Source organism: Phoxinus phoxinus (genome assembly GCF_949152265.1).
Source record: "Phoxinus phoxinus genome assembly, chromosome: 18".
NCBI lineage: Eukaryota > Metazoa > Chordata > Actinopteri > Cypriniformes > Leuciscidae > Phoxinus > Phoxinus phoxinus.
This window is the reverse complement of record NC_136893.1, coordinates 26368433-26395806: the sequence shown is the minus strand read 5'-3', so window position 1 is coordinate 26395806 and position 27374 is coordinate 26368433. Positions and strand designations below refer to the sequence as shown.

Genomic DNA, 27374 nt, shown 5'->3' with positions numbered 1-27374 from the left:
GTGTTCGTTGATGATTATAAACAATATATCGTCGCAATATATGATTCCAATCCGTTTATTTTGCTATAGTGGAACTATTTTTTCAGACACTTCACAACCGTGTAACTTCCGCTCAATATTTGAATCTGAAGCATTAGCACACTCCCGACCACTTGATGGCGATAACCGATGTTTATGTCTCGCGGGACACTCACGGTCACAGTCGAGTTAAACTTCATATTGCACTGGTTAGTGGTCACGTCTTTCAATATTTTCAAGGTTTTGTTTGTTTATTTCGCTTACTCTCCCGGAGCACAGTTGCTCTGTGCGCTAGCCTTATGAGAAACGGAAGCGAGCAAAAAGACTACATCGACCAAATGTAAACAGCCCCCTTTCCGTTTCCGGTAGCGCATTTATATTAACGAGCACTCAGTCCTTCAACAGAATTCAATGGGATTTTACAAAATGACGAATAAAACACGACAGAAACTGTATTTCGCAACACTTTTTGTTTCTGGAACATCGACTAACATCACTAATCACTCGGTGAGTTTAACAGTTTTGTAAACGAACATTATTGGCTGTTTTAAAGACATTTTCGGACATGCCCATTGACTCCAATGTTAAATGGGTCCATGGCCAATTCTTTTATAGTCAAAAACTCGAGAGAGGAACCATTGTCAAAAAAATGTTGTCCACCACTCTTGTTCATCCAAAACAAACTACAATATAGACTCAAGGTGTTAAATACCGGAATTATCCTTTAATATATATTTATTTATATTGCTTAATTTTTAATGGATCTGAAATGAAAAATCATAATCTTTTATTACCACTAGCAGTTACATAACAAAACCTAAAATATTTTATATATTATATATATTTCATATTACATGCACTTCATGAGGCACACGCGCGCGGTCTCTTGCTCTCTCTCCCTCTCTGCCGTGCACGCGCTACACGGTTTGTAGCACAGTCTCTGTCTCGCGGGCGCGCTCGCTCTAGATTCCGGAGATTTTAACTAATTCGCGGGCATCAGTGAGTCGCTATCAATATGCGGGAGACTCCCGGAACTTCCGGGAGACTTGGGATGTCTGTGTTTCTATACTGAAATAATATCGGCATTATAATTATTGATTTTTCAATTACGCAATTTTTTGGTGCCCGCTCAGCTCATGCGCGTGGTGGGAGCGGCGGCGCTGGTTGTCCTCATCTGAAACTTTATAATACTTCCATACCGCTGACATGCTCAATCTTTGCAGACGCGTGCAAACAGCTCGACCGTGAGTGAAACCTGCTTGAGCACGGAGGGGAGGGGTGGGTGACGAGTGACAGCTCGACCGTGAGTGAAACCCAAGCGCTTGCGCGCGGATGGGAGGGGCGCGGTTGACATTAATTTTCGGTTGACATTTTCGGCTGGCTTTTTTATTTCGGCCCGAAACTGATAATGCCATTTTCGGCCGAAATTTCGGTGCACCCCTAGTAAAAACCACTCAAGCAGAGCCGTCCCCTGCGCTCACTTGTCTCTTCCGACCGCGCTTTCTTTATTTTCTTCGTCGACTCTGCCACGATTCACGTCTGAAATGTGTGCTAGTGTCTGTCATAGAGGCTGCTTCATATGTTGTTGATGTATGTGATGTAAAGCAAGTCGTGATTCTCGCCAGATTTGGCGGGGCGCCACCTCTCAAACCTCCAGCTTTGCTTTCAGGATGATTCGGCCTACTACAAGTTTGTTTACCATCAAAATGACTTCGAAGCTGTTATATGAAGGTACAAATCTTGCATAGTGTGCCTTTAATGGTCGTGTATACAAAGTTTCAACTAATGTAGTACTTATTATACAGTATTCGATTTTGGACGCAGCGATCGGCTATATGTCACGCTCAGGAAGTGACCGCACATGCTTTGTGTCTTTCATACCTGGACTATACTGCGAAGGTCCTGGACGTAGGTTTTTTCCGTTTCAAGAATTTCCTCCACCACTCGGTCCACATACTGGACTTTACGTCCTTCTGGCGACTGAATCTCTGCATCCCCCTGATTGGTGGGTGCGGGTGTTTGTCTTCCTGACTCCTCCTCCTCCAGCTGTCGGGCAGGCACCAGCTCCAATCGGATGGCTCCAGAGTCATGATCCCGCTCAGGGGTGGAGCCTAATACGGGCCGCCCCCCCAGCGAGCAGTGACTGTCCCGGGAGGAGGCGGACGAAGACGTGGAGCCGTAGCTCACCGGCCGGTCGTTGCAGTGCGTGGAGTCCATGCTGCGTGAGGAGCAATATCTCGGGTTTCTGATGGGACCTCCCGCCTGGCTCAGGACCGGCCCTCCAACAGGGACCTCCGGGAGTGGCGGTAACACATCAGTGGAGAATGGATAATCTTCTGAAAGATAAAAAGCCCAAAGTGGTTAGACGATATTGAAGGAAATTGCAATTTCCCATATCTTGTTAAATGATGCGATAGTTCGGTAACACTTTACAATAAGGTTCATTAGTTAACATTAGTTAACTACCTTAGTTAACATGAACTAAGAATGATCAATACTTATTTGGCTAATATTAATTTCAACATTTACTAACATTATTAAAATCAAAGGTTGTATTTTTTAACATTAGTCAATGCACTGTGAACTAACATGAACAAACAATGAACAGCTGGATTTTTATTAACAAAGATTAATAAATACTATAACAAATGTATTGAATGATTATTTCATTTGAAAACATAACTGATTTTTAACTATTGAACCTTTAAAGTGTATTTACTGTAATATATTAAATCAATATTAACTGTAACATTGCATAAAAAGTAATGTCACAAATCAGACAATGTCATTCATTCTGAAAACACACAAAAACTACAACCCCCAAACCCACCCACTGCAATATCTGATCCCCACAGAGTTAGATCTCAAGAAGGATCTTACACAAAAACATCCTGAGAAACCCACAGCAATCTCTAGCATGTCTGTGGTAATACACACACTCGAAACCATTTTGGGTTTGTTTTTGTGACAACAGTGCTCGTACAACATGAGGAGAAAGCTAAACTTTAACGTTATTTTAGATACTACTATACCTATTCGCTGTCCCATTATCTCAGACTAAAATGTAACACACCAATAATAACAACATACAACATTTATAACATTTATATTTAATAAAAAAGCTGTGGACACTTGGGGCCCTATCTTGCACCCAGCGCAATTGACTTTGTACACCGACGCATGTATCATTCCTATTTTGCACCCGCGCACAGCGGACTTTTCCCTCCACAGACGCACGTCGGTAAATTAGGGAATGAACTTGCGCTCGCGGGGGAGGTTCAGCGCAAAGAGGAGCGTGTTCCGGTGCAAAACTTCCCTGGTGCTATTTTCCAGTTTTAGAAAGCAATTGCGCCACTGACCAGGAAAAAAACAGTCTAAAGACAGTGGCGCGTTGCGCGTTAGTGATATGGTATTTTAAGGGCGCGTGCTTGGCCATAATGTTAACGCGCATCCACTTTGATTCTTTAATATAAACAGACGCAGCAGTTTTCATTTTTGCAAATCATACATTATTACAAGGAAAAATATTAACACACGAGGGAAATCATTGTTGTGTCCGTGAAGATGTGAAAAAGATCTATCTAGATTTAAAAAATAATAATATCTAGATTAGGCTACACATTTACCCAAATTATACGCCTGTTTAACCGAAGCTAATTTGGGTGGGTTTCTCCCATCATCCCCAATGTCACTTCTCTGTGTTTTACGGCCCTGACGAGAACGTCGGTCTCCTCGGCTGTGAACCGCTCCTGGCGTGCGCCGGCAAATCCGCCGTTATAATAGCAATCCGCCATGGAACAAGCGCGCCGGCTCTTGAAGGGTATGTGAGAGGACGCTCTGATTGGTTTATTTCACGTTACGCCCAAACCACACCTATGAATAATGAAGCTACTTCAGACCAACACATTTTAGATTTGCACCAGGCGCAAGAGTCGTTTATCCCGCCGGGAAAATAGCAACAGCGCCGGGATCCGCCCACAAAGTTACTTACGTTTTGCGTTTGATACTTGCGTTTCAGATCGTTAAAATAGGGCCCTTGGTGTCTAACGAGTGTTTAGCATAATGCTAGGAGATTGCTTGGGTATTTTGGGCTGTTGCAAGAAAGGGACTCAAATCTAGAGAGCGGATATCTTTGGGGGCGACTCGACTCGAGGGGGGGTTGGGACAGTAAGCAACACCCTAAACCACGCAAAAGACATTACCACCCGCATAACAACCCCCACAACATCTTAGCATTAATGCTCTGGTTAGGGTTAGTTAGGGGATTAGGGGTTGAATTGTGGTGGAGAGTAGCATAGCAAACACAACATTTTCAAACTCACGTGTTTATTTTATTTAGTTGTATGAGCTTTTACTGCTATAGAGTGTGTTCACGCGTCTCTGGTGTTCGGCATGAATCAGATGTGTCTTAAAACAGCAGTTGACAGGCACTCACCACATCACTTCACGTGAATTAACATGAGAACACACACATACGCACACACGGACGCACACACGGACGCACACACACACACACACACACACACACACACACACACGGTCACACAGAGCTCTCTTTCATTTCACCCAGAGAGTAAAATGTCTCCATTACACGTTAATCTGCTCATTAAAGCCTCTCTCTTTCAGTGCTGGCCTTTCTCTTGTATGAAAGGCTCTGCATGTGTGTGTGTGTGTGTGTGTGTGCATGTCTCTCTCTCTCTCTCTCTCTCTCTCTCTGTGTGTGTGTGTGTGTGTGTGTGTGGTTCTGGACTGTCTATTCTCAGACTCACTGACACAACACTGTAAGACCATCCAGACGCACCCACTCCACACACACTAGCACAGGTGCACACACAATCAACTCAGTGTAACGTGGTAATTTTTACACTCCGTTGACACAATAGGTAAATTACGGCAGTGGAAAGGGGTAATATATACTGTACATACGGGACAAAGTGAAGTGTTGAATAACAATATTTCATACAATTGCACAAAATGGCATCATGGAAGCCAGTCAAATGCAACAAGTAATCGCTCTCCGACAACAAAACCATAGAAAGGGTTTCCAGATAATTTAAGACTTTCTTTTTGTCTTGCAGTCAACCACATGTCTCCTTCTCAGCTGCCAGTTATGAATAATCACCGTCATTACTCACTCAACACGGAGCCATCTATATTATCCAGGGCTCCAGAAAAAAGCCACATGATTGGCTCTTGATTGTCTAAGCCAGCTTCTGATTGGTTAATTCCTGTGCATGCCAAACTCACACACTGACCCACTTTCACTAAACAAACCGAGTACAAGTACAAAATGAGATGCGGCCACCAACAAACACAATCTCAAGTAAATGCATATGCGTGTGTGTTGCATGTTTACTGCAGTTTGAACTATTGGAAACATGCATGAATGTGTCTGTATATGTTAAAGCCTTTGCATGCGTGGGGTTCACTGCTGGTTGTGTGTTTTGGTGGGTGGGGTCATGTTCAAGTCAAATAAACTTCTGTGTGTGTGTTTGTACACTGCTCATGCATTAGTCTGTCTATTGTATGCTGTTTATTTTAGTTTATTTGTTGGGATTTTCAGTTTGAAACTTATTTGCAATGTTTCATCAATTAAAACACAAAAAGTCTGCACACTTGAGATTTCACAAAATGTATGTTTAGGTCTGTAAAACATTTCTGTAACTATATTTATTGTAAAATATGTGATAGAGAGACAGTCAGACAGGGGGTTTCCCTCAGACACACACACACACACACACACACACACACACACACACACACACACACACACACACACACACACACACACACACACACACACACACACAAAGATTTAGAAAGATACAAAAAGAAATGCACTTCTTTAAATTGAACGTGCACTTGAAAGGTACTTTAAACCTTTTAAAATATATATTTAAAAAACTGCACTTGCTGATAATTAACTTAATAATTGCACCTTAACAATTTAATGCTTAATTACACACATTTAAATACATGATATAAAAGTTTCCATAAAAATTACATTAAATCTTATTGTGCTTGTTAATATATTTTGCAGTACACTGCTTGCTGAATGTACTTAATTATTATTAAGTTGATTATTTCCATGATAAGTACTCTTTAAATGTATGCTAAAAGTGCACTACTTTTTCAAAAAGTTGACTATTTTATTACAGTTTTTTTCGATTGCTAAACGACAGTGAGCACAACTGGAGCTACATGTGCAAAACTCTAACTACAGTCTGCACAGCAGCACTTCATGTGGACCAAACTCTAGTTCGTTTTTCATTGCTTGAACACAGTTTTCAAAACTCTACACACTTATCCCATGACTTTAACCACAACCTGCACAACACTGTGGATTTACAGCACTTTGTTCAAATGCTAACACACTGCTGTCAAAACTGTGAACCACACATTCAAAACAGAATAGATTTCAGCCTTGTGCCTTTCAAACACTGCTGGTGGCAACTTCAGCCGAAACAGGTGAGAGTTACATCCTTACAGTAAATGAGAACATTACAGGAATTTATTTTGTTTTGCAATTATAGAATATTTACACAGATATATATTACAGTAAGTTTGACTGTAAAATATATTTTTACTGTATTACTGTATATACTGTAATATACAACATAACCCAAAGGCTGGCCCCAACAGGAGGAAGAGGAAAAATATTTTCAGATGCGCAGGAAAATGCTATTGTCGCAGATTTATGGTTTTGTACCTGCCTGCATATTCACCCTTCCTCAACCCAATAGAGGAGTTTTTCTCTGCCTGGAGGTGGAAAGTGTTTGGTCACCACCACCCACATGACCAAATGTCTCTTTTGGAAGCCATGCGTGCCGGATGTGAGGACACGAGTCCAGAGGACTACCAGGGATGGATAAGGCACTCCAGAAGGTGTATGGCAAGAGAGAACATTTGATGTGATGTTGATGAAAACCTGTGGCCTGATGCTAGAGATAAGCAGGATTAGCCCCTCAATTATTTGTTTGAATTACATGTACTTTTAGTTTCTACCTTTTTTTCCTCATTATACTGTAATTCTGTAAATTACTACAGACTATTGTGAAGCAAACTGCTAATTTTCATTTACCTTAAAGAATTGTTATGTTCTAAAAATTTACTGTAAATAAATCATGTGAAAGAATGTCACTCTTTTCTTTGAAGAAAATATTACTTTGTATGAAGTCACTGAAATTGTTCAAACTGTAAAGATGAAAAGTTTGTATTTTCTGTATTGGTGTTTGATGCTTGTGTTTTTACTCTCAGTGTGTTCTGAGTGACAGTGTGTATTATCTCAGTGAGGGTTGTGCACAGTGTTTGGCTGCACTGAGCCTGTTTTGAGCCATGTGTTAAGAGTTGTGTTGCTTGGAGTGAGTTTTGCAGGTGATGTGAACTGTTTAGCTCAGGTGACTGTTGGTAGTGCAGACTGTAGTTAGAGTTTTGCACATGTAGCTCCAGTTGTGCTCACTGTCGTTTAGCAATCGAAAAAAACTGTAATACAATTAGCTATTTGCTAAGTTCATTATTTAATTTAGCAAACAACATGTTCATTATTTAATTTAGCAAAGAACATATTATCTTCATTTTATAACTGAAAACATATACAGTACCAGGGCTCGCAAAATCGCCCGCCCGACGTCCCGGGGATATTGTGTTTTCCAGTCGGGCAACCAAAATGCATAACCGGCCTGCCCGACGGGCTATCTGAAATAGTGTTCGCTTCAGTCTTGTTATAATCAGATTCAGCGCGTTCTTCGTCTTCAATCCGCAGTGGCGCCGAACAGAGCGCACGTCAGAAACCGAGGACAGGGTGTGTGTGTGTGTGTGTGTGTGTGTGTGTATCTGAGCCTCATTGGTCTGTCACTACTCGTCAATGTCAGAATATTAGAGATTACCAATCAAATCAAAGTAGGCGGGATTTATATTCACAGAAGCGGCTGAGCGCGAATTTGAGCAGAGCGACTCGACGCTTCAGTTTACGGTCAAGTGCGATAAGATGTAAGTAGCTAAACTAAATATTTCACAGTTTTTTTTTAGGTCATAAATGTTAAACAAATGACAAATTATCAGGCAAACGAATTTACTTGTCTAATTTCGCCATTTTGAACTGAAAATAGGCCTTTGTAACGTGACTCATGTAATGTAATTCGTTTACTGTCATTGTGAAGGGACGAGAAACAAAGCCGTTTTCATCTTGTTAGGCACAATATTAATAACGAATGTGTACATGTTGAGAATTAATATAGTACAATTTGTAGCCTTCAGTAAAATAAAAAAGTTCAGCTTTAGGAGGGGAAGAGACGGGGCAAGATGAGGAGACTGAGAGAAAAAGAAAGAGTGATGGATAAGAAGTGAGAGCAGGTATTGACAAATCTACTGCCCGCTGACATGGTTTTAAAGCTATTGTTGTCCATTTTTTTTGCCATTCAAAACATCTTAGAATGCACATATGTAGATAAGAGAAATCAAAAATTTCTCGGCCCGATAAAAATTATGATAAAACCCTGCCATCTGCATGTTAATGAAACTAGTTAATTGTGAGCGTTAGACCCTAACCCAAACTGTTACCTTTTTTTTATTTTTTTATACCCTCATTGGGGGCTGAGCCACAGACAGATTCATGTCCCATACTGGTCACACACATTTCACTTCAGAGAACCAGATGTATATTTGTATTGATGATTCTAATTTGATTATTTCATATCCAATTGTTGATATTTGTGTTTTGAAAAAGTTTTTGATTCATGTTTTGACTCCTAACCAATTTTCTACATTAAAAATTGTCTTTTTATGTGGGCTAGTAAAATTCATTTCGGGCTACCAAAATCTGAAGAGTGCCTGCCCGAAGGGCTACCAGCGATTTAGAAATTTTGCGAGCCCTGAGTACATGCCTTTACATTCAGGAAGGGATTTTCCAACACGATCTCATGAAAGTGTGTATCTATAGGACGAATGTTTTTTTTTTTTTGCGTGCATATGCTAATCACTGAAATCCCTTGGGTAGGATTAGGGGTGAGGAGTGTGTGCGTGATACGCGAAAACTGCGTATCATATGCACGCAAAAATTATTTTTGCGGTATAAATGGCACGAGAAATAACATTTGTCCTATAGATACGCACTTTCATGAGATCGGGCTGGATGTTCTTCTCTCACACAGGTCAAAAGACTGCTGAACAAGGGGATGTGGCCAATACTAGCTGAAGAAAGCATGAACGGACTGAAAATCCACCAGCAGGCATAAAGCCCCATCTGGAAACCTTTGGCATTATAATACGGATCTTACATACTGCCCCATACTCACAACAGGGGTGGGAATGCAACAGGTCAAGTGTCAAGTAACACACTCAAGATACAACAAATACGTTTTACAACCAACCATCATGGCACAAATTTAAAAAGTTCAGTCTAATTATTAAATTAGTCACTTACGAGGTTCAGTTGGGATATATACACTGTAAAAAAATATTTTCATGATTTGTTTTTATCAACTTTTTATCTTTTATCCTTTATCAAATCAACTTCGATAACTAATGTGTGAAAATAACATACTATTGCGAGTTTCTGTTTATTAAACCATTCTTCTTCATTGTATTAATAAATAACAAATTATTTATTACAACAAACTCACAATTGTAAGGCAACAAGTAACTTGCTTTTTTAAGTTAAACCAACATTTTTTTTTTACAGTGTTTATAGTTGGCATATATAGATGCCTGACAGCAAAGCAGCAAACTAGTTTTTGTAAGTGCTAATGACCTGAACTATGAAGAATGGGTCCGTTGCATGAACATATCCACTATATTATAATGTAACAGTCAAGTCAAGGGGTAATCATTCTTACTTTTCGGATTCAAATTAAACCAATCTACCTTTTTATGTAAATGAGTTATGACCATTCATACAAAAGATTACTAACTTGTAAGAGTGCTTCACTTCCTTCCAGCACGATGAGGACGCCACATCCCAGGACTATTACCAGCTCACCAAACCCATATACTACTGTCTGCTGCAGTTCATATACACTGAAGTTCACTGTACGTCTGACACAGCATTTACAGTGCAGTTTTAATAATCAGGTCAAAAGCAAATCTCACAATGAGGTCACAGACAAAAAGAGCTCAAATGATTATTAGACAAACATTTTTAATAAACTAAGTTGGGTTGCATTTGACTTTGTGATTTTACCTTGATTAACTTGACCTGTACCCTGTACAGTGCTATTAATACAACAGACCAATATCAATCCAAACCAAAACATGCCAAATTAAATCTTTAAGGACATAGGAAGAACAGACACACCCTGACGAACGCATGTAAAGCCGCAATACCTGTACCTGTCACCAATCTTAATGTTTAAGTCATGAATAAAATAAAGGCCTTTTCACTTTTTTTCAAACTAATTCGAGTGCCTTGGAGTTCATATGTTCTCAGAGCGTAACTATCCCAAACAACCAAAGAGCAGCGAGATGTCTCACCCTGTGCAGCTCTTCTATTGCATTCTTTGCTTTAATCCATTTAACATATTAATCACAACTCAGGAAACAAAAGTACAGAACAACCACTCATAATAGACAACGTAATAGACTGAACATGTGATACACATGAGGTCACCTTTTTCACAAATTCATGTTTTTGTTGTTTACACAGAGAAGATAATGGTTTCGTTTTTCGAAAACCGGTTTTCAAAAGTTTTCAAGCCCCCAAAACGCTGTTGTTGTGTAAAAAACGGCCAGAACGCATACAAAGTTTCATGGGTTTAGGGGGGTTTTTGAAACTTTGCTTTTGTTTTCAAAAAGTTTGTTTTCCTTTTCTTTTCTGCTTGCAGTGCGTCGGTCACAATTGTCAGGAAAGTGAATAGAAGACACACAAACACACACATCGAATCATATGTCATCAATAGCGGTTCACTTCCATCATTTAGTACGATTGCGTTCATATCAGCGGCGAAGCGTAGCGGAGTTCACATGAACCGTACCCCACACCCCCCTTTTCATGTGGACTTTATCATGGGTACGGTTCGCTGGTGCGGAAAACAGTGTTCACATCATTCAACCGATCCGAACTCTGACGTCAACCAGACCTGGGAGCGCAACAACAGTGTGTAGTGTGAAAGCACCCTTCATTTCTTCAGCGTAAAGGCCCGTTCACACCAACTATAAAGATAATCGTCCACACGAACGGATCATAACGCATGTTCTGTTTATATGCAACATTTCTTTATAGCACAGTATTGTTGTCTGCAACTTTAAATGCCCAAGCTCTTTAAAGTCTGGTGGATTCTGATTGGCTGTCAATATTTTTATCCTCCATCAACAGGAAAAAAAAAAGTTTTTAAAGTGATTCCACACTCTAAAAAATGCAGGGTTGTTTTAACCCAAACCTTGGTCAAATATGGACGAACCAAACGGCTGGGTTTGTCCATATTTTACCCAAATTTGTGTTGAAACAACCCTGCATTTTTTAGATTGTTACATTGTGTCGTTATTGTTATAGTTGGACTTCGCTATTCTCATAGAATACGAAAGATTATTAAAACTTTATAATTAGCTTATCATAATTATTGGTGTAAACAAGCCTTAACTTGCAGTTAAAGTCAACATGAAATGTAAGACAATTGCTCCGTCTCTAAAACGTTTCCATCTCAGCTGACGTTATCTTTAGCATTCTGAAGAAGAGGCTTAATGGGGCTTTTGTCATGCTAGACTTGATTACTTTTCTCACTTTACTATACACACAGTTTGAGCTCATGCGGACTAATCACTGAATTGTGAGAAACATAGACAGTAGCTTGTGCTTCTTTATGTGTGTTTGTATAGACAGTTTTTCCAGTTCTAGAGAAACTCCCAACTATCACATGACTGGAACTACTTTTGTTTGTCCATCTTATGCTCAGTCTTTTACCCACACAGTCAGTGTCAGTGATACACCCTGTAAAAAACAGCTGTTCGTGCCTTTACACACACACACACACACACACACACACACACACACACACAGAGAGAGAGAGAGAGAGAGAGAGAGAGAGAGAGAGAGAGAGAGAGAGAGAGAGAGAGAGAGAGAGAGAGAGAGAGAGAGAGAGAGAGAGATAAACACAAGCATGGCGTGTGCTGTTGAACTTCAAAGGCTAAGAAGCTCAGAGGTAACCGGAAACCCAAGCAATGGTTTAAGAAGAAAACACGGCTGTGTGTGTGAAATAAATGTAAAGACATTTGTAAGATCATGTTCACTTTGATCATTGCAACCGAACACATTAGAGCGCGAAGCCTTTGGTTTATGAAGCAAAGGATTCTGGGTTTCACCAGCTTGAATTACAGCTAAATCTGATATCTGGTGTTTTTAGTTTCTTTGTTATGTATGCTCTTTTCACAGGTATACCCTTTACACCTTAGCAACTGATATACACAGTTGCTAGGGTGTTCTGGGTGGTTGCTAGGGTGTTGCTAAGGCATTACTAGATGGTTTCTAGGGTGTTCCGGGCGATTGCTGGAAAATTGAAAGACGGTTACTAGGTTGTCCTGAATGGTTATTGCATATGTTGTTGCTAGGGTGATCTGGGTGGTTGTTATGGCATTGTTAGGTGGTTGCTAGATGGTTGTCAAAGTGTTCTGGGTGATTGCTAGAGAATTGCAAGGTTTCCGGGGTGTTAGATTTGCTATGTGTTTTCAAAAGTGTCTGTTGACATCACATTGATAAGTGGTTTCTAGGGTGTTCAAGATTTTTTCTTACTAGTCAAAGAAACACCTTAAGATTCAATGTAATATGATATTCTGGCCCAGTTCCCAGCTTTAATATTTTAAAAAATGCACCCGATTTATCATTCAGCATGCAAAAATCATTACCTCAATTGAGGCCGTAATTCGCTGTGTCTGTGTGGATTTGTTAAGTTATTTACTGAAGCCTTATGAAGCTCTATGTAGGTCTTAAGAAGCTTCATTGCGCACAGTGCGACTCAGAAGGTGGGCAGCTGGACTCAGTTTCCCACTCATATCACAATGCTGGCTTACACACACACACACATATCCATTCCTCACAGTGAACGGTGGATGGAGGATGAAGAAGGGGGCGAGAGTAACTAGGGGGGTTTAAGGCGGATTAGGCCTCCTGTCTGCCCCCCTCTGAGCGCTGCTGCTGGGAGACTCAAACATGACATAATTCAGAGGAGACTAAAGGACAAAGACCTCTCTCACACACACACGCACACACACACACACACGCTCTGCCTCGCTCTCGTCTGCTCATCAGACACACAACATCAAATAGTTCCCCCAACAGCCCTCTTCAGATGAATGGTGCACGTTTTACAGTTACACACACATTCAGAGGGTTGAAGGAGTTCAGGCCGGGCGGCCCGTGAATACAGGGCTTGTATAGTTTACTGGAGGGAGAAAGGGATTTTGAGAGAGTCTCAAACTTAAGTCGTGTGTGTGTGTGTGTATAAATATAGCTGGATGTCAATAAAATTTTAAATACAGACTTTGAGCTGAGCTGAAGTCCCAGCTGTGAGCTAAGCTGTACAGTTGAGCGTTTCCCGAGGCCTGTACGTCCAATGTAACCTGTTTTTACTCTATCTTCTCTCAAAACACACTAGTGGTCAACCAGTGTAGGGTTTTCCATGGCTGATATCATGGGGACTTATATAATGCAGATATAAATGCCCAATACATGGTAATTAATTCATAGTAAATGTTATGTCTATTGCACACGTTGCTGCGTACACAGACGAAGTGTGAATTAGTTTTAAATAAAATACACACCACATACAAACAGTAATACTCACACAAACAAACAAGTTAACTCAATTTTTCAATTTTCTGAAGACAATGTGTGTAGTGTTCCCATGAAGAACTCACCGCCCTGAGACTGAGCGATGCAAGTACATGTTCCTGCAGTCTGCAGTGTGTGTGAGCTGTAGTCTGCAGTGTGTGTGAGCTGTAGTCTGCAGTGTGTGTGAGCTGTAGTCTGCAGTGTGTGTGAGCTGTAGTCTGCAGTGTGTGTGAGCTGTAGTCTGCAGTGTGTGTGAGCTGTAGTCTGCAGTGTGTGTGAGCTGTAGTCTGCAGTGTGTGTGAGCTGTAGTCTGCAGTGTGTGTGAGCTGTAGTCTGCAGTGTGTGTGAGCTGTAGTCAGCAGTGTGTGTGAGCTGTAGTCTGCAGTGTGTGTGAGCTGTAGTCTGCAGTGTGTGTGAGCTGTAGTCTGCAGTGTGTGTGAGCTGTAGTCAGCAGTGTGTGTGAGCTGTAGTCAGCAGTGTGTGTGAGCTGTAGTCTGCAGTGTGTGTGAGCTGTAGTCAGCAGTGTGTGTGAGCTGTAGTCAGCAGTGTGTGTGAGCTGTAGTCTGCAGTGTGTGAGCTGTAGTCAGCAGTGTGTGTGAGCTGTAGTCTGCAGTGTGTGTGAGCTGTAGTCTGCAGTGTGTGTGAGCTGTAGTCTGCAGTGTGTGTGAGCTGTAGTCTGCAGTGTGTGTGAGCTGTAGTCAGCAGTGTGTGTGAGCTGTAGTCAGCAGTGTGTGTGTGAGCTGTAGTCAGCAGTGTGTGTGAGCTGTAGTCTGCAGTGTGTGTGAGCTGTAGTCCGCAGTGTGTGTGAGCTGTAGTCCGCAGTGTGTGTGAGCTGCAGTCTGCAGTGTGTGTGAGCTGTAGTCTGCAGTGTGTGTGAGCTGTAGTCCGCAGTGTGTGTGAGCTGTAGTCTGCAGTGTGTGTGAGCTGTAGTCAGCAGTGTGTGTGAGCTGTAGTCTGCAGTGTGTGTGAGCTGTAGTCTGCAGTGTGTGTGAGCTGTAGTCTGCAGTGTGTGTGAGCTGTAGTCTGCAGTGTGTGTGAGCTGTAGTCTGCAGTGTGTGTGAGCTGTAGTCTGCAGTGTGTGTGAGCTGTAGTCCGCAGTGTGTGTGAGCTGTAGTCTGCAGTGTGTGTGAGCTGTAGTCAGCAGTGTGTGTGAGCTGTAGTCAGCAGTGTGTGTGAGCTGTAGTCTGCAGTGTGTGTGAGCTGTAGTCTGCAGTGTGTGTGAGCTGTAGTCTGCAGTGTGTGTGTGAGCTGTAGTCAGCAGTGTGTGTGAGCTGTAGTCTGCAGTGTGTGTGAGCTGTAGTCTGCAGTGTGTGTGAGCTGTAGTCTGCAGTGTGTGTGAGCTGTAGTCTGCAGTGTGTGTGAGCTGTAGTCAGCAGTGTGTGTGAGCTGTAGTCAGCAGTGTGTGTGAGCTGTAGTCTGCAGTGTGTGTGAGCTGTAGTCTGCAGTGTGTGTGAGCTGTAGTCTGCAGTGTGTGTGAGCTGTAGTCAGCAGTGTGTGTGAGCTGTAGTCAGCAGTGTGTGTGAGCTGTAGTCAGCAGTGTGTGTGAGCTGTAGTCAGCAGTGTGTGTGAGCTGTAGTCTGCAGTGTTTGTGAGCTGTAGTCTGCAGTGTGTGTGAGCTGTAGTCTGCAGTGTGTGTGAGCTGTAGTCTGCAGTGTGTGTGAGCTGTAGTCTGCAGTGTGTGTGAGCTGTAGTCTGCAGTGTGTGTGAGCTGTAGTCTGCAGTGTGTGTGAGCTGTAGTCTGCAGTGTGTGTGAGCTGTAGTCAGCAGTGTGTGTGAGCTGTAGTCTGCAGTGTGTGTGAGCTGTAGTCTGCAGTGTGTGTGAGCTGTAGTCTGCAGTGTGTGTGAGCTGTAGTCAGCAGTGTGTGTGAGCTGTAGTCAGCAGTGTGTGTGAGCTGTAGTCAGCAGTGTGTGTGAGCTGTAGTCTGCAGTGTGTGTGAGCTGTAGTCTGCAGTGTGTGTGAGCTGTAGTCTGCAGTGTGTGTGAGCTGTAGTCTGCAGTGTGTGTGAGCTGTAGTCAGCAGTGTGTGTGAGCTGTAGTCAGCAGTGTGTGTGAGCTGTAGTCTGCAGTGTGTGTGAGCTGTAGTCAGCAGTGTGTGTGAGCTGTAGTCTGCAGTGTTTGTGAGCTGTAGTCTGCAGTGTGTGTGAGCTGTAGTCTGCAGTGTGTGTGAGCTGTAGTCAGCAGTGTGTGTGAGCTGTAGTCAGCAGTGTGTGTGAGCTGTAGTCTGCAGTGTGTGTGAGCTGTAGTCTGCAGTGTGTGTGAGCTGTAGTCTGCAGTGTGTGTGAGCTGTAGTCTGCAGTGTGTGTGAGCTGTAGTCTGCAGTGTGTGTGAGCTGTAGTCTGCAGTGTGTGTGAGCTGTAGTCTGCAGTGTTTGTGAGCTGTAGTCAGCAGTGTGTGTGAGCTGTAGTCTGCAGTGTGTGTGAGCTGTAGTCTGCAGTGTGTGTGAGCTGTAGTCAGCAGTGTGTGTGAGCTGTAGTCTGCAGTGTGTGTGAGCTGTAGTCTGCAGTGTGTGTGTGCTGTAGTCCGCAGTGTGTGTGAGCTGTAGTCTGAAGTGTGTGTGAGCTGTAGTCAGCAGTGTGTGTGAGCTGTAGTCTGCAGTGTGTGTGAGCTGTAGTCAGCAGTGTGTGTGAGCTGTAGTCAGCAGTGTGTGTGAGCTGTAGTCTGCAGTGTGTGAGAGCTGTAGTCTGCAGTGTGTGTGAGCTGTAGTCTGCAGTGTGTGAGAGCTGTAGTCTGCAGTGTGTGTGAGCTGTAGTCTGCAGTGTGTGTGAGCTGTAGTCTGCAGTGTGTTTGAGCTGTAGTCTGCAGTGTGTGTGAGCTGTAGTCTGCAGTGTGTGTGAGCTGTAGTCAGCAGTGTGTGTGAGCTGTAGTCTGCAGTGTGTGTGAGCTGTAGTCTGCAGTGTGTGAGAGCTGTAGTCTGCAGTGTGTGTGAGCTGTAGTCTGCAGTGTGTGTGAGCTGTTAGTCAGCAGTGTGTGTGAGCTGTAGTCTGCAGTGTGTGTGAGCTGTAGTCTGCAGTGTGTGTGAGCTGTAGTCTGCAGTGTGTGTGAGCTGTTAGTCAGCAGTGTGTGTGAGCTGTAGTCTGCAGTGTGTGTGAGCTGTAGTCTGCAGTGTGTGTGAGCTGTAGTCTGCAGTGTGTGTGAGCTGTAGTCTGCAGAGTGTGTGAGCTGTAGTCTGCAGTGTGTGTGAGCTGTAGTCTGCAGTGTGTGTGAGCTGTAGTCCGCAGTGTGTGTGAGTTGTAGTCTGCAGTGTGTGTGAGCTGTAGTCTGCAGTGTGTGTGAGCTGTAGTCAGCAGTGTGTGTGAGCTGTAGTCTGCAGTGTGTGTGAGCTGTAGTCAGCAGTGTGTGTGAGCTGTAGTCAGCAGTGTGTGTGAGCTGTAGTCTGCAGTGTGTGTGAGCTGTAGTCTGCAGTGTGTGTGAGCTGTAGTCTGCAGTGTGTGTGAGCTGTAGTCTGCAGTGTGTGTGAGCTGTAGTCAGCAGTGTGTGTGTGAGCTGTAGTCTGCAGTGTGTGTGAGCTGTAGTCTGCAGTGTGTGTGAGCTGTAGTCTGCAGTGTGTGTGAGCTGTAGTCAGCAGTGTGTGTGAGCTGTAGTCAGCAGTGTGTGTGAGCTGTAGTCTGCAGTGTGTGTGAGCTGTAGTCTGCAGTGTGTGTGAGCTGTAGTCAGCAGTGTGTGTGTGAGCTGTAGTCAGCAGTGTGTGTGAGCTGTAGTCTGCAGTGTGTGTGAGCTGTAGTCCGCAGTGTGTTTGAGTTGTAGTCTGCAGTGTGTGTGAGCTGTAGTCTGCAGTGTGTGTGAGCTGTAGTCAGCAGTGTGTGTGAGCTGTAGTCAGCAGTGTGTGTGTGAGCTGTAGTCAGCAGTGTGTGTGAGCTGTTGTCTGCAGTGTGTGTGAGCTGTAGTCTGCAGTGTGTGTGAGCAGTAGTCTGCAGTGTGTGTGAGCTGTAGTCTGCAGTGTGTGTGAGCTGTAGTCTGCAGTGTGTGTGAGCTGTAGTCAGCAGTGTGTGTGAGCTGTAGTCTGCAGTGTGTGTGAGCTGTAGTCTACAGTGTGTGTGAGCTGTAGTCTACAGTGTGTGTGAGCTGTAGTCTGCAGTGTGTGTGAGCTGTAGTCAGCAGTGTGTGTGAGCTGTAGTCTGCAGTGTGTGTGTGAGCTGTAGTCTGCAGTGTGTGTGAGCTGTAGTCTGCAGTGTGTGTGAGCTGTAGTCTGCAGTGTGTGTGAGCTGTAGTCAGCAATGTGTGTGAGCTGTAGTCTGCAGTGTGTGTGAGCTGTAGTCAGCAATGTGTGTGAGCTGTAGTCTGCAGTGTGTGTGAGCTGTAGTCAGCAGTGTGTGTGAGCTGTAGTCAGCAATGTGTGTGAGCTGTAGTCTGCAGTGTGTGTGAGCTGTAGTCAGCAATGTGTGTGAGCTGTAGTCTGCAGTGTGTGTGAGCTGTAGTCAGCAGTGTGTGTGAGCTGTAGTCTGCAGTGTGTGTGAGCTGTAGTCAGCAATGTGTGTCCGCCCTGTCACTGTGCACAGTAAGCATTTCCTTAGCGCACACATATTGTACAGTAAGCATATAATCATTCCCTAACACACACTCATAATCATAAACATGTAACCCGCTCTTCTGCATGATGGTTGCCTGTCAGATATGTACAGTCAGATGTATCTCATGCTCAACACACATGTCCATCTGCAGGGCATGCGCGCTCTCGAGGGGTTTGCGAGAACATCAACGCATTAACATTATTATTATGAACGTGTTTAAGAAGATGACTTGTGAATGGTTCATTTAGCATTAAGTTCTTATGAAATTTTGCTTTCATATGTGTTGTGATGTAATGCACCATTAAAAACGATCGTGATTTTAACGGTAAAAGATGCTACAGTGAAAAACTGTTAATTGGTTAACAGAAAGTTTCCGTACTATATACGGTAAATAACTGTGATCGATGTTTACTGTAAAATACTGTTAAATTTACAGTTTTTGAAAGTGAAAAAGAAAAGGTGAAAAACCGTAAATTGACATTCCCACAATTCCCTGTGTGACACTTCACATTTGATGTATTATTGTTGAAATAACTGTTTCTTCATAGTTTTCTTATTTTTTTCTAATCAGTGTACATTAGGGTTTATGTTACATTTAATGTTGTTAAATTAATGGTTATGGCATTTTTATAATTTAATGTGTTACCAAGATGTTGTTTAATGTTTGTGTGAATGACACTGTGTAGCTTCCATATATTAGTTTTAACTCTCTTGTGGAAGAGCTGCTTGTGACTGGCTTTGATTGATCATGTGACTCTCACCACTGATGTGATTGGTGGCTATCAATGTATTACATAGGTACAAAACAGATATTAATACTTCAATAGGACGGTAAATTCACATATCAGATAATAAAATACAGTTTATTACTGTAAATTGTAAGTTAAGTCTGTAAAACTAACAACGTTGCTACCGTATTTTTGACGGTAAAGTTCTGGCAACCACAGCTGCCGTTTTTTTACCGTAAAAATTACGATAAAATTTTTTACAGTGAGTGGTTTCCCTCATTTTATTTTATTTTATTCTGTTACTCATTTACAAACCCATATTGTTTTCTCTCATACAGTAAATGATATTTGGGAGTTTGAGCAGAGAGGAAGGTTATCAGTGAACTTCGGTCTTCACACAAAGCTAATAAGGCTCCAGAAGACTTGTAATAACACATTAATTATATGGACTATTTTTATGATTATTTTATGGTGCTTTTATGGTATCTACGTTTTCCTTTTGTGTTTGTGAAAGGAAAACATGCAGGCTCGGAACATCAAGACAGTAAGTAAACGATGACAGATTTTTTCCTTTAATTATCAGTAGTTTATTTGCATGTTTTCACTTATTTTTTTATTCTATGCTTTGTATGTTTTTCTGTTAGACTTGTCCATCCGCTCAGACTGATAAGGTCAATCTTTAATGGTGAATCCACTCTCCTATGTGGCCTCGAATAAGTGCGTCAGTTTGCAAATTCAATTCCTCGTATGCGTCATTGACAGATTTTCACTAATATATTATGTTATACTGCATATGTTTAAAACCATGCAGTTTCTCAGGCTCAAGCACTGTCAGTTGTGTATTCATTATAAACGTATCCTACAGCGTATAACTCATGCAAACGCAACGATTTCACACTGTCACGTTTGCTTTAAAAGATCTCTGATCACTGCACATGAAAAGAATCGGACACATGCACAAAATCAGACAAAGCTCTCATGGTCTTGATATCTCCACGACAGTGTGTGTTTTGCAGCCAAGAGCTGCGTGTCCATAACCAATGGGATTAATCGTCTCCAGCACGAGGGCAGCACACACACTCGCGCAGGCAACAGAAGGTCTATTCTGGTCTCTGAAACATGTTGGAACTGCACCACGACTTCTGGAGCTGGAATGTCTGTAACGGATTCACAACACGCCGAAAACATTTCCAAGCTTCTCCTCTTCTTCAGACCCTGAGAAAAACCCTTGCTTATCTCTCAATCAAACATAATGACTCTGAGTAATCATCTCTATAAATAGCTCTTCTTCACTGCCCATTTCCTGCAATCAGACCGGCACATTATCTCCCGAAAGTCATCAGGCCGATCGAAGATCTGATTGCAGAATGTTCTCAACACTCTAATACATCTTGGGTTGTTTTTTACCCTAATCCTGGGTTGAGCCTTTTGGGTAAATATTTTGGTTCATGTTTTCAGTATTTGGTTAGTTTCTGTGTTACCCATATCCTGGGTCAGACGTTACAATCCAGTGTTTGGGTGTTACCCATATCCTGGGTCAGACGTAACAACCCAGTGTATGTGATAGCCAGCTTCTGGGTCAGATGTTACAACCCAGTGTTTGGGTGTTACCCATATCCTGGGTCAGACAAAACAACCCAGTGTATGTGATAGCCAGCTTCTGGGTCAGATGTTACAACCCAGTGTTTGGGTGTTACCCATATCCTGGGTCAGACATAACAACCCAATGTTTGGGTAGTTTTTGTGTAACCCAGCTCCTAGGTCAGATGTAACAACCCAGTGTTTAGGTGTTAAACAACTCCTGGGTCAGAAGTAACAACCCAGTGTTTGGGAAGTTTTTGTGTAACCCAGATTCTGGGTCAGATGTAACAACCCAGTGTTTGGGTGATAGCCAGCTCCTTGGTCAGACATTACAATCCAATGTTTGGGTAGTTTTGTGTAACCCAGATCCTGGGTCAGACATAACAACCCAGTGTTTGGGTAGTTTTTGCATAACCCAGATTCTGGGTCAGATGTAACAACCCAGTGTTTGGGTAGTTTTTGTGTTACCCAGATCCTGGGTCAGACGTAACAACCCAGTGTTTGGGTGATTCCCAGCTCCTGGGTCAGACGTTGCAACCCAGTGTTTGGGTGTAACCCAGCTCCTGGGTCAGACATAACAACCCAATGTTTGGGTAGTTTTTGTGTAACCCAGCTCCTGGGTCAGATGTAACAACCCAGTGTTTGGGTAGTTTTTGTGTTACCCATATCCTGGGTCAGACATAACAACCCAATGTTTGGGTAGTTTTTGTGTAACCCATATCCTGGGTCAGACATAACAACCCAGGGTTTGGGTAGTTGTTGTGTAACCCAGATCCTGAGTCAGTATTTCAGTAAAATACAGGGTTGTCAGTCACAGCATATTTCATCAACGAGTGAAACGCAGGGCGGCGGTCTGAAGTTAGAAGTTCCCCCGCTGAACATGATAGAAGTGCCGGCACGAGATCCAGCGCCGTTACGGTGGAAACAGGACAACAGAGACTGGTCCATTACACTTGAATTACTTCTAAATGTTTCATTTTTACTTCTAATATTTGTTAAACAAGCTAAAATGTATGCAATAATATGACCCTGGATCACAAAACCTATAATCTATAATTTTGACGCATACAATGTACTGTTGGCTATTGCCACACATATACCCGTGCGACTCGAGACTGGTTTTGTGGTCCAGGCCAGGGTCAAATATGTATTCAAAACTTTATAAAACATGCTATACTGTAAAATAGGATAAAAAATTAAGGAATCACGCAAACCAGTAGTTGTGTGGAAAACTACATACTTTTTTTTAAGTTTAGAGGATTTAAGTTAATCCATAATAACATTAATTAATGTATAAAGTAAAAAATAAATAAGAAAAAGTGTTTTTTTTTAGTGAAAGTTTGGCATTCTAACCCCTCCTCACTTCAGTTGCTGTGTAAAGACCCGATGCACAGTAGAAAGAAAGAGTTATTTTATACTTTTCCAATGCGTTTGACTTGCAGACACACACTCTCTCTACTACAACACATCAAAGAGCGGGACAAGACAAGACAGCCTGACTGCAGTCCAAGGAAAATCTTAAAAATCAATTCATCAACCACGAAAACCATTCCATACGGGAGACGGACGGACGCATCCACGCTCTTGATGGATGGATGATCATAGATCAGACTTTCTCTAATGGTCTATGCCGTCATCTGCAAAGCGCCGCTGTCCGGCACGACAAGTGAACTGTGTTTGCCCCGTCTGGAGGATCACCATCCTTTACCTGTGTGCTTCTGTTCCCAGACAGCAGCAATGTGATATGTGTGATCCACTTTTCCAGCTCTCTAGGATAATATAACATGCACATGCTTCATTACACGCGTATAACACAGTGTGCGTTTAAAGACAATATGGTAATTACACATTTATAACAACCAATTACTGACAGGTTGGTAAGAGGTTCTCTTAGAGGACTGAATGCATTTAAAGAATAGAATGTGACAAAGGGAATTATCCCGCATGAATGAACACACACACACACACACACACACACACACACACACACACACACACACACACACACACACACACACACACACACACACACACACACACACACACACACTGTGACCCACTGCCCCTGTGCTGCTCACATATTAGATTTCACTGAGACGGATTTGCTAAACCTAAACTTGACATTTGTATACGGCACACAAATGCACGCAGACACAAAATGGTTTGCAGCAAAAGTAGACTGTACCTTTAAAGGTACAACAACTGGGGCAGAACCCTTAAAAGGACAACTTTGCCCCTATTCTGCCCCTAAAAGGTGCATTTTAGTACCTCAGAGTTCAGGTATATGTAACTTTTAGGGATAGATGAGGAACAAAGTTGTCCTTTTAATGGTTCTGGACCAGTGACAAGCTTTTCTAGCTCTAAAGGTACAATTTTTGCACATTTCTATCTGATAGCTTACTTTCGAAAATACGCTCTAAACAAGGCAGGGTAAAACCTCATATAGGACGACCGCTTTTTGAACTTTTGAAACGAGTAATTGTTATCTACAAATAAGTTCTGACAGGTTTTCAATGAATTCTTCCATGCCATCTTTCAAACACACGCTTCAAACTCTTTCTCGCTGTCTCCAGCTGGGCCGTGTCCCGGGGGGGTGTATTGCTTTAGGGACAGATGTCCCGAGGGGGTGCTGGTATTGTCTAAAGCAGACTCTAAACTGTTATTATCCCCCCAAAAAACTCAACCCATGGGGGACTAATTTAGGTCAGGGGTGGGGGAGACAGAGCCACAGAGAGCCAGAGGTTCACACACAACAACAACAACAACATAATCCAAACACACTTACTTATCACAATACACACATCTACACTGAAAAAAAAATGTGTAGGGTTTAACCTAAAATAATACACTCTAAAAAATGCTGGGTTGTTTCAACCCAATTTTGGGTCAAATATGGATAAACCCAGCCGTTGGGTTCAATTTTAAAATTACATTTTTAACCCAACGGCTGGGTTTGTCCATATTTGACCCAAAATTGGGTTGAAACAACCCAGCATTTTTTAGAGTGTAATAAATTGCACAAATAATTAGACATGATAAGTAAGACATTGACTCAAACATGAAATTTTGAAGTAAAATGAACTTTAAGAAATCCTTATTTACAATGCAACACTATTCGCATCAATGCTCACAGAAAACTCAGATCTACTTAGCTATTTAAATCTACACTCTAAAAATGCTAATCAATCATGGGGTCAAATATGGACAAACCCAGCCATTGGGTTACATTTTTAAATTGCATTTTTGATCCAACGTTTTGGTTTGTCCATATTTAACCCCAAATTGGGTTAAAACAACCCAGCGTTTTTTAGAGTGTAGTTATAAAAACTTAAAACAAACCAAGAACAATTTATCACTTACTTTATGTTTTACTCTAAGGTTTTGTCTGATCTAGGTAATGTCTGGAGGCAATTTCGTACCCACAGTACAGCTAAGTAAACTAACCCACACACACACACACACACACACACGTACATATGCACTTACAAACATCTCAGTCAGTTGAGGTAGTGTGTAGAGGACTTCTGTTTGGTACACGCGCCCACCAGCATATACTGAGACAAACGAATACTCGCAGTTCACAACTTTTCCAACACACACACACACACACACACACACACACACACACACACACACACACACACACACACACACACACACACACACACACACACACACACACACACACACACACACGTTTAGTTCAACAGAGAGCGTCCTCACGGCAGGACTCGGGCAGTTTCCACACACACACACACCAGCTCTGAAGCTCAGACATCAATCAACAAAGTGTTCAGATGTTGCTACACACACTCACAGAAAGCTTTCAAGAGCTGGTATGACATTACAAGCCACGAAGACACATATAATCTAATTCTACACATAACCAACATAGCAAAATAATAACAGTATCCAACAAAGACTATCATCTGTGTATGATACTTATTGCAAGTGTGATCTCTTACCCGTAGGCATTGCAGCTCGATCCAGATTTGATTACATATCCACTTAGTATTCCAGACCAGTGCCACACACACACACACACACGCACACACACACTCACAACACACTCTTCTAATCCTTCAATTCACTTTACATTCTCCCTGAGACACACAGGATTGCTCCGTCTGCGTGAGTTATACTGAGGGTATCTGCACTCTCACACACACACACACACACATTCAGTAAATCCTGGGTTCACACACACACACATAAGCTCTGAGCAACGGTCTTGACGGTCTGCCTGTCACTCACACATTGAGCAGTTCAGCTTCTCTTCCCAAATCTCCCTCCCGGTGGCTCCTCCCTCTCCCACTGCACACATTACTCTCTCTTTCTCTCTCTCTCTCTCTCTCTCTCTCTCTCTCTCTCTCTCTCTCTCTCTCTCTCTCTCTCTCTCTCTCTCTCTCTCCCTCTCTTGACTTTCTTCTGCGAGCTCTGGGAAATTTCTTTATACTTCATTTCATGTGCCTTATGTTTGACATCACGGTCCTGTTCTATTGAGGCTGTAAGACACCGTATCATTCCGGCTGGGAATTCACCTTTGGCTAAGCCCCGCCCCCCCTTAGTTACTGTTGCTACCTCCGACAACTTCATCTGGGCTCTGGTTTGGTATCAACATGGCTTATGCTGTGACGGCTCCTCCTGCTGACATTTGATCAAACTTTTATAAAGCAGCAAATAAAGTGTCCGATAGAAGTAGGCAAAAGCTGCAATATGCGTTTGAAGGCTATATTCAAGACATACCGGAGAAACGCAAGCAACAACATGGCATCCAAATAGAGGCAAAAGCATAACGGTCACAGTCAAAAAATTAACCACCGCATATCCTAATGGAGACAGAGGCTGGGACTCACAATATCAAGAGCAACACTGTTCATGCAAAGCTGGGTAGGTCTCTCTTCACTTCTATAATCGTTATTACAAAGCAAACGGACTACGCGAGTATAAAGTTGTATTTATTAGCAGCGTGTGCTAGCGTATCAACAATTAGAGTAGAGAACCGAAATCATAACCTAAACCAGCATAAAACTGTCTAACTAGTATAACGTCACAGTAAGGTTAAAAGCAAAATGTGTCTTAGAGACAAAAGTGTGTTGTTCATCCTTGAGGGGTTTCGCTGACTGAGGACGTCCACACAGTTTAATCCAAAAACTTCGGTTTTGGGAAGGGGAAAAAACGGACACCCCCCTCCAACCTCTCTGGGAAACACGTATCTGTGTTACAAACGCCCCAGGCACAACGCTTAACCATATTGTTGATAAAACTACGACGGTAATAGCCTGCCGAGACCAAAAATATGAGACGCCTGTGTTAAAGTCAATGGAGCGCTGTGGAAAAGTGTCGGACCTCTGTGGGAGCTCGTTCTCGGCTGCGCTGTGATTGGTCAATCTACATTCTAGGGCGTGGCTTAGCCAAAGGCGAATTGTAAAATATTCCTTTCACTAAGTCTGATTGTTTACTGTGACATGCTTACTGTTCACTCACACGGACAGCCAAATAACTGCACAGATGTTTCTCCTCTGATGAGGTTCTGACTGCCTCTACATAAGGTCAAATATGAAGAGAAGTGGGATCTCTCGAGTGACCGATGCAGAGCACACTACACACTGTAGGCAGCAACTCTTTGCATCACACAAATGGTACTAGAGACTCATGAGAGAAACTCACAGTGAGAACAGAGCTTACTTCAAAACATAAAACACACTGCACACACACACACATATTGGGTATAAAAACTTTTCAAAATAGATTGAACTATTTTTTATCAATACAGTTCACTACTAAATAAATCATATTTAACATTTCTCTTGCTTAGTCCACCAGTGTTTTCTTTGAGCTTGTCCCAGTTAAGTGCCCTTACTTGTTTTGAATATGCAATTTTTGTGTATTTCAAATCTTAAAAGTACATTTAAAAACGGTACTTGCAGATAATATTAATGAAATACACTTTATTTCTTAACAACAAATGTGGACTTCATAATTAGAAAGTTTTACTTTAAAATAAGACAAAAAAGTTAAAACACTCTAACGTTCATCTTATTGCACATAATATAAATTGAAACTATATTTAAGTTTCCCGGAAAACATTACATTCAGTTCTCACTTATTCTTTTTGTAGTATATTTCTGTAATAAATACTCTTTTTTTTTTTTTTTTTTTAAGTAAACTATTTTCCACAAGGAGTCCCATTCTGGGATTGTCTTCTCTATAAAGGATACATATGGCAAAAGAAAGCATAATTATATTATTATGTTATGATTTTGCATTAGGGCACATTAACATGGTTTTGGACTGCAGTCAAAGTATAAGAAAGAAAGAGAGAAAGTGATAGCATGTGCATTTTTCTGCGTTAGTCAGCTTGTTCACGGCGAGCCACACACACACACACACACACACACACACACACACACACACACACACACACACACACACACACACACACTCTTTGAAACAGTAGCAGGGGGTTCAGGCCTGATCAATAGCGGAGAAAAGCTCCACATAAAGACGGCCCGTCCTCTCTGTTCTCCTTCAGCTCAACAGACAATACACACCACGGCCACTTCATCACACACTATCAGCCACAGATTTACTTCTGTCCACTAATGAGCCTCATTACATCACACACCTTTCACTTCAGCTCATTCATTATATCTAAGTATCAATATATCTGTTTTCTCTCCCCTAACCCTAAACCTTAAACCCGAAACCTATATCAAGTACAGAAAACATCAAAAAACATCACTTAGTATGATTTATAACCGATTACCATTATGAAAAATG

At 42.1% G+C, this 27374-nt stretch overlaps 1 protein-coding gene across 2 annotated transcripts in view; it reads right to left on the bottom strand.

The window, feature by feature from the left end:
• LOC306985677 (pleckstrin homology domain-containing family G member 1) overlaps nt 1–27374 on the bottom strand; it is a 74143-nt gene that overhangs the window by 36896 nt on the left and 9873 nt on the right. The window contains exons 1-2 of one of the 2 annotated variants that reach the window (XM_079588205.1): nt 24557–24850; nt 1900–2354 (exon numbers count right to left, since the gene is read on the bottom strand). In XM_079588205.1, coding sequence (XP_079444331.1) covers nt 1900–2354; nt 24557–24566 — 465 coding nt within the window. In that variant the 5' untranslated portion in view covers nt 24567–24850. Of the gene's footprint in view, nt 1–1899; nt 2355–24556; nt 24851–27374 lie in introns of those variants that run through there. The other variant, XM_079588206.1, reaches the window with a different exon arrangement.